This window comes from Gigantopelta aegis, chromosome 11 (genome assembly GCF_016097555.1).
Source record: "Gigantopelta aegis isolate Gae_Host chromosome 11, Gae_host_genome, whole genome shotgun sequence".
Classification (NCBI taxonomy): Eukaryota; Metazoa; Mollusca; class Gastropoda; order Neomphalida; family Peltospiridae; genus Gigantopelta; species Gigantopelta aegis.
In genome coordinates, this window is record NC_054709.1 from 8,537,672 (window position 1) to 8,545,431 (window position 7,760).

Consider the following 7,760-nt stretch of genomic DNA (forward strand, 5'->3'; position numbering starts at 1 on the left):
TTTGTCTTCAAATAATTTCGTACGTACGATATTTTTTTATTTTAGGAAATAAAATGAAAATTAACCTAGTACAAATATTAGAACGATCAGAAACACGTTTAATATACAGCCACTAATATTCTAAACAAGAAAATATATTTAATATGTAAGTTTAATCGTAGAAATATTTTATTAGTCGATAATATCTTAAAACATTGCAGCAAACTCAGGAATGTCCCTTTAAATATATTTTCTGGTTTAGAATATCAGTGTCTGTATATTCAATGTGTTTCTGGTCGTCTTAATATTTGTAAGAAGCCCAAACTGGATTTTGTCTACAAATACTTTCGTATATACGAAAAAACAAATGAAATTTAACCTAGTACAAATATTAGAACGACCAGAAACACGTTTAATATGTAGCCATTAAAATTTTATGCAGAAATATATATTTGATATGTAATTACAATCGTTAAAAAGTCTCTGTTAGTCGATAACATCTTAAAAATTACAGCAAACTCAGGAATGTCCCTTTAAGGTGTAATAAATTGTCTGTTGACACTTTGATTAACTAACGGATCTCAAACAGTTTAAAATTTAATGTTTGTGAATAATTCAAAGTGTGTTAATCATTTTAAGTCTATTAGAAACATATATGAACAAATGAGCTAATCATATAATTGTAGATGATATTATTTCGTAATGGGAAAAGCCAACCAAAGTTCAAATACATTTTAGAGAGATACATTACTTTGTTCTGTAAAGACAGAAAATAAACATGATCCTAAAAAGAGTAAGTGATACTTTATGTACTAACATTTGGCATAATAGTGAAATACGTCTACATCGAAAACCATTCATATTTAAAACATTATGCCAGCAAAGGTTTTATTTTCATTTTTGTTTTCATTTCAACTTATTTTCGTGCTTATTTCCAATGAAGGTTCAAGCACGCTGTCCTGGGCACACACCTCAGCTATGTGGGCTGTCTGTCCGGGACAGTGAGTTAGTTGTTAGTGGTTAGTGAGAGAGAAGATGGTGTAGTGGTCTTACACCTACCCATCGAATCGTTAAAACTCGCTATGGGTGGGAGCCGGTACCGAGCTGCGAACCCTGTACCTACCAGCCTTATATACGATGGCTGAAGCACGACACCACCGAGGCCTGTATTATTTTCATAAGTTACCTATTCAAAGAACAATGTGATCTTTTATTTTATGAGAAATAAAAAAAAAACATATATCATGTAACAAATATTTTTATGTAAAATCAGTAAAATCAAACATAAAAAACCTAGATACTTCTCAATAATAAGTAAACCCATTCATCCATCTCTCTTGCACCGCCAGAAGAGGACTGCCACAACTACTGTTTTTTTTCTTTCCACTAGTCCAATAAACAGACACTTTACCTAAACGTGTTCTGATTACATATCGTGACTTTTGGAAATATCAGTTCGTCCTTGAACTTAATATTGGTTGTAATGGCGGAAGGTCGAGACAGGAAGTAGATGACACGGCCCTGGATGTTCCACATCATCCACGCAGACGACAGGAGAATCACAAGAAGCCAGACGACTCTGTTAGAAATGAAAATATCATTTTCTAACACAACAAATGTCTTAACAATAAATTAAAATAAAATAAAAACAAACAAAGGATACAGGGGTTAAGCTGATCGTTCACATACGCGTACAAGACAGGCGGCGGTTGGAGGGGGCAACAGAAGAATTTTGTTTAACGACGCCACTAGAGCACAATGATTTGTTAATTATCGGCTATTCGATGTCAAATAATTAGTAATTTTGACAAATACTCTTAGAGAGGAAACCTGCTACATTTTTCCATTACTAGCAAGGGATCTTTTATATGCACCATCCCACAGACAGGATAGCACATACCACGACCTTTGATGTACCAGTCATGGTGTACTGGCTGGAACGAGAAATAGCCCAATGGGCCCACCGACGGGGATCGATCCCAAACTGACCGCACATCAAGCGAGCGCTTTACCACTGAGCTACGTCCCGCCCGGAGGGATAACACACAACCAGTGCTGAAGCAAATCCTCAAATCTGGGCAAAACAAAAACGATAGAGATATTCTGTCAAAATGAGCTCGTCTGAAACCTTGCCACCATGTTTTTCCATCATTCTACCCACAATATTAGTTGTAACACATGTCTAATTGTGTAGTGATTCGTTAGCAGTCCCATATAGCTGTTTGAAAGTAAAAGAATGAATGCAAGAATGTTTAAAGGGACATTCCTGAGTTTGCTGCATTGTAAGATGTTTCCGACTAATAAAATAGTTCTACGATTACTTACATATTAAATATATTTTCTTGTTTAGAATATCAGTGTCTGTATATTCAATGTGTTTCTGGTCGTCTTAATATTTGTAAGAAGCCCAAACTGGATTTTGTCTTCAAATAATTTTGTACGTACGAAAAAAAATTATTTTAGGAAATAAAATTAAATTTAACCTAGTATAAATTTTAGAACGATCAGAAACACGTTTAATATACAGCCACTAATGTTTATGCAGAAAAATATATTTGATATGTAATTAGAATCGTTAAAAAAGTCTCTGTTGGTCGATAACATCATTAATTGCAGAAAACTCAGGAATGTCCCTTTAACGACACCCCAGCACGAAAAACACGTCAGCTATTAGGGTGTCAAACTATGGTAAAGGATTGTTTGACAGTAATGCTAATATATATATTTATATATATATATATATATATATCCCCATACAAAAATGGGAACCCAGAGGCCTATGCTCGTTCAAACATAATGGAAAACGTCTATGACTACCCTAGTTCATCCTATTTACTACGACCCTGTATGTTTCAAGCAGTATGATAGCTGGCACATTAAAGGGACAGTCCCGACTTTGCTGCATTGTAAGATGTTTCCGACTAATAAACTATTTCTACGATTAAACTTGCATATTAGATATATTTTCTTGTTTAGAATATCAGTGGCTGCAAATTCAATGCATTTCTAGTCGTCTTAATATTTGTAAGAAGCCCAAAGTGGATTTTGTCTTCAAATAATTTCGTACGTATGAAAAAATCTGTTTTAGGAAATAAAATGAAATTGAACCTAGTACAAATATTAGAACTATCAGAAACACGTTTGTTATACAGCCACTAATAGTTTATTCAGAAAAATATATTTGATATGTAATTACAGTCGTCAAAAAGTCTGTTAGTCGGTAACATCTTAAAAATTGCAGCAAACTCAGGAATGTCCTTTAAAACAATAATACTGTATTAGTTTATCGTAAGCAGGCGCGAGTGCAGGAAGTTTAAAACGGAGGGGGGGGGGGGGGGGGGGGTTATGTCTAGACTGGCGACCGACCTTTATGACGGGGTCGAGTCATGCTTCCTCGGAAAATATGTTTAGAAAAAAGAAAATTTGCTTGAGCAGGGAGGGATTTCGAACCCTAAAACCCTCCCAAAATGAGCACTGCAGCCAGATCGGTTCCGATGCAAACGAGAGATGAGGCGGTCTGGTTTTGCAATGTTTCTCAGCAGGAGAAGTAAGCCAATGTTGTTGTTGTTTTTTTTCTTCTTTTTTTGTTTATGTTGTTTTGGGTTTATTTTTTTATTTTTTTTGTTTTATTGTTGTTATTTTTGCATCAGGTCGAAACGTTTAGACGATTTGGACGATAATATTGAACGCTTCGGCCGAAATATAATGGTTGGATATTTTTGTAAATGTACCCCCAACGACTATCCAATAATAAGCAGTGGCGTAGAAAGGTGCCAAAAAGTGGAGTGGGGACAGCACACACGCATATATAAATATATATAAACCATCGCTGCTACTACTGGATCAAACTCAGGAATGTGCCTTTAACGCTAGTTCAAATTACATTTCCGGAATATACTGACCCGAAGTTACAACATCTTATGACAGCAAACGCTGTCATCCATCACGAATGGCAAGCCTGGTAGCATTAACTGTGGAATGAAAAGTTGAGTGCACATCGAACCCTAACCCGCTGTACTGCTACATTGAATGGCGTCAAAAGCTAAACTATTTTATATCTCAAATTCAATCAAACGATAGATATAAAATACAATATAAATGCATAGGGATTACCCCGGGACTTACCTCCGAAATATGGAAACTTCCGGTCCCAAGACATACTTAAAACCTGAAATCCCAATATTATTAGCGACATATTCTGTACCTTTCATTGCGAAGTTTACTCAATAGTTCGAGTTCTGCACATTTGAACAGATAATAAAACGTTTGGTCGTTCCTTAGGTTATATACATGTGTATACATAGTTTAGCATTACCATTATTATATACCTTTGTTAAACAAGGCCCGTAGGGACGATACATGTAGTGTGTGGGGAGGAGCACACACTATAGTGTAGGGGAGGAATCGTACCTTTTAACTGGTTCATATCATAGTAAGATAAAAAAAAAACCCCAATCAATATTATGGACCTTAAAGGGACATTCCTGAGTTAGCTGCTATTTGTAAGATGTTATCTACTAACAGAGACTTTTTAACGATTGTAATTACATATCACATATAATGTTCTGCATAAAATATTAGTGGCTGTATATTAAACGTGTTTCTGATCGTTCTAATATTTGTACTAGGTTAAATTTCATTTTATTTCCTAAAATATGTTTTTTCGTACGTACTAAATTATTTGAAGACAAAATCCAGTTTGGGCTTCTTACAAATATTAAGACACTGATATTCTAAACAAGAAAATATATATATAATATGTAAGTTTAGTCATAGACATATTTTATTAGTCGGAAACATCTTACAATGCAGCAAACTCAGGAATGTCCCTTTAAGTGCAGGGCACAGGCACCCAGTTCCCCTGTTTCCATGGACCTATAAATTACAACACAAAATGACCGAGCCGGGGCAAACAAAAACACAAAAAAAAAACCAATAATGGGGGTGGTAGTAAGTAAGAATGGGACACAGTAATATTGGATCTTCTGCAGCTATACCAGAATGGGCTTTTTAATTGAAAAGGCCTGTTTAGAATTTCCAGGGTGTGCAATTATGCCCCCTCTTGCTTCCAGCTAGGTATTACCCTGCACAAGCCAATACAGGTAAATCGGCAAGCATATATTTTGATTTTGATGTTGGTGCAAAATAAATATTATTCAGTTACGAAAAGTAGAAATAATTGGTCTATAAAACAACGATCGTATACTACTTCAGTTTTGCAAACAACTGGAAGACATTTGAGTGGCCATTTGTTTATCTCAAATGTAACTAAATACCAAAAGTGTTATTTGAGTTAAACTATTTTCCTTTTGCTATTTATTTTGTTTCTTATTACTGGATGTGTTTTCAGAAATGGTAGTAACTGATAGTTCTGAGGTGCTTTGGGTCGAAATATGGAATGCAGAGAGGAGCGAGAGAGAGAGAGAGAGAGAGAGAGAGAGAGAGAGAGAGAGGAGAAGAGGAAAATAGACAGTGGGAATAGCATCTTCCTCTCCTTTTGTCCAAGCCATCGCACATAATATGTGACAGACTTCACAACTGTACTAATCGTATAGCAGTGTTAACCTCCTGTTCGGTTATATTATTTTGTATTAGCAAAAAAAATTCTCACTTCATAAATAAATTATAAATATTGAACAACTGTATGTGGGTTTATGACAGTGAGTCATGAGTACATGTCATCACAGCTGTACGTATTCTAATGAGCTCTGCCCGGTGCTAGATTTGATTCAGTAAACCAGTCTGGAACTGGCAGTCCTCTTTTGGCAACGCAAGAGGGATGGCATCTCAAGTAAAGGATGTCCTCATGACTAGCTGTCCTCCTATAGACAAGGCACTAGATAGATTCGTGGAAGCAACCACTGTTTTGCCAGATGCCCATTCGACTCTATATTGTGCAGACCCTGTATTACGATTTCGTCAGTCAGATTGTGTGTAGAACTAGAATAGTCACAGATGCATTCAAAACTAGAAATATATCCCTCTATTTTTTTCTTTAATTTATTTCAAGGATCAGAACTGAGCAGGCCCGTGATAGTAGTGTGATATTATTTTAAAGGATCATCTATCTCTCTATCTATCTATCTATCTATCTATCTATCTATCTATATGTATATATATGCACCGATACACCTACACTTTTCCTCTTTTCCTACACTTTTTGAAAACTGCAAACGTTTGAAAGAAAAAGCAAAACAGCTAAAGAAATAAACCTCTTTACAGAGTACAAGAAACGGGCATCACAGCTAATCTCCCCCGACCGGGTAGACTACGTGTGACGTCACAGGCAGATGACCGTCATATTGTGTTACGTCACCTCCGCAACCGTTTCATGACAGTTACAGCAACCAGTAATGAACGTTTTAGATGTCAGATGTCCGCGGCAACGATCCGAAATCGGTTGCGAACCACTCAACTTCACGCACGGCGCCCATATGTTGGATCCATATTGACCCAATTTCATCGACGTCAACGGTAACTGTGGAGACACCGCTACTTGCAATGGACTCACAGGGAGTGGAATAGAGTCGTGTTTAGCGATGGATCAAGATTGGCACTGCGATTTGCCTCAGTGTTGTGTCAGTGAAGTTGACAAAAGTGTAATAGTTTAGGTTGCTTTCTGTGCAAGTAGCCGTTCTCGACTTCTTGTCAACCTGCTGCATACGGCGACCAGGTGCTGGTCCAGGAACTTGTGCCCTTCATGGCAGATCATGGTCCAGGCCTGATCTTTCAGCATGACATCGTCAGACCCCACACGGCCATCTTGACACGGGATTACCTGAGGAACGTGGGCATCAGTGTCATGGATTGGCCTTTAAGGTCGGCCGACCTGAATCTTGGAGCACTTTCAGTGTCTTCTGACGGTGCGCCACATTTTGGTGGAGTGTATGCATCTCAACGAAACTCGAAAAGATACCTTTGGACAACGAAATGTGATGGAATCCTCTCGATTCCATCCCGAACTTATCTTACAGGTTCAACGTGATAGTGACGTTTATTCTAAATTTTAATATTATCGATCTGTGATATTTGTATTTTTGCACGGTTCTTTATACTGTGTTTTTATTTGACTATTGAACTTTTATACTGATGTGGTTCATCGTTTAATATTTTGCATTTACCATAGTTTGACACCCAATAGCCAATGCATTTTCGTGCTGGAGTGTCGTTAAACATTCATTCATTTATTCATTCAAAGTTACCAATGTAGTGAAGCACCAATATACTGAATGACTTTGACCATTCTATCACGAAGTAGGTTAAGTATAATGTATACCCTATTTTGACCTTAAGTATGATGTATACCCTATTTTGACCTTACGTATGATGTATACCCTATTTTGACCTTAAGTATAAAGTATACTCTATTTTGAACTTAAGTGTGATGTATACCCTATTTTGGCCGTATACCTGCCTTTTCATCTGTTTGGTGAAAGTCCTGTACATTTAAACTACGAACATGTTGGCTGTAGGTTTTGCTCACCAATGGAGCAGGATATACTCATCTTTCACGTACACCTGATATCATGACTGGTTTTACAGTGATTCACGAATAGATGCCATCAAAGCAGTATATATTCCATATTCCATCTATCTTGTGCAAAATTGGGTTTTCTAAGCTAAACTTGGAAGTGGTAGTCCTCCTACTGACGGTACAGGAAAGATGAAACATCCTGTTAAGGATGTCCCAGGAGATTGGCAGTTCTAAGGACAAGCACCTGACACTGGATCATGGAATCAATCACGATTGTACCTAAAACATCCTTTCGACTGCCTTGTGC

General features: G+C 36.9%; 1 protein-coding gene across 2 annotated transcripts; it reads right to left on the minus strand.

Annotated features, from left to right (window-relative positions):
* Positions 1–1,304: 1,304 nt before the first annotated feature.
* Positions 1,305–6,248, minus strand: LOC121385214 (acid-sensing ion channel 5-like). Of its 2 annotated transcripts, none has more exons than XR_005959510.1 (2): positions 6,116–6,248; positions 1,305–1,558 (listed from the first exon to the last, which is right to left on the minus strand). XR_005959510.1 is itself a non-coding variant. In XM_041515788.1 (2 exons), the coding sequence occupies exons 1-2, from the start codon at positions 4,188–4,190 to the stop codon at positions 1,387–1,389; spliced, it is 258 nt and encodes an 85-aa protein (XP_041371722.1). In that variant the 5' UTR covers positions 4,191–4,220; the 3' UTR covers positions 1,305–1,386. The 2 variants fall into 2 exon arrangements, 1 of the variants encoding a protein (XP_041371722.1); XM_041515788.1 differs by lacking the exon at positions 6,116–6,248 and adding an exon at positions 4,105–4,220.
* Between the last annotated feature and the right edge of the window lie 1,512 nt (positions 6,249–7,760).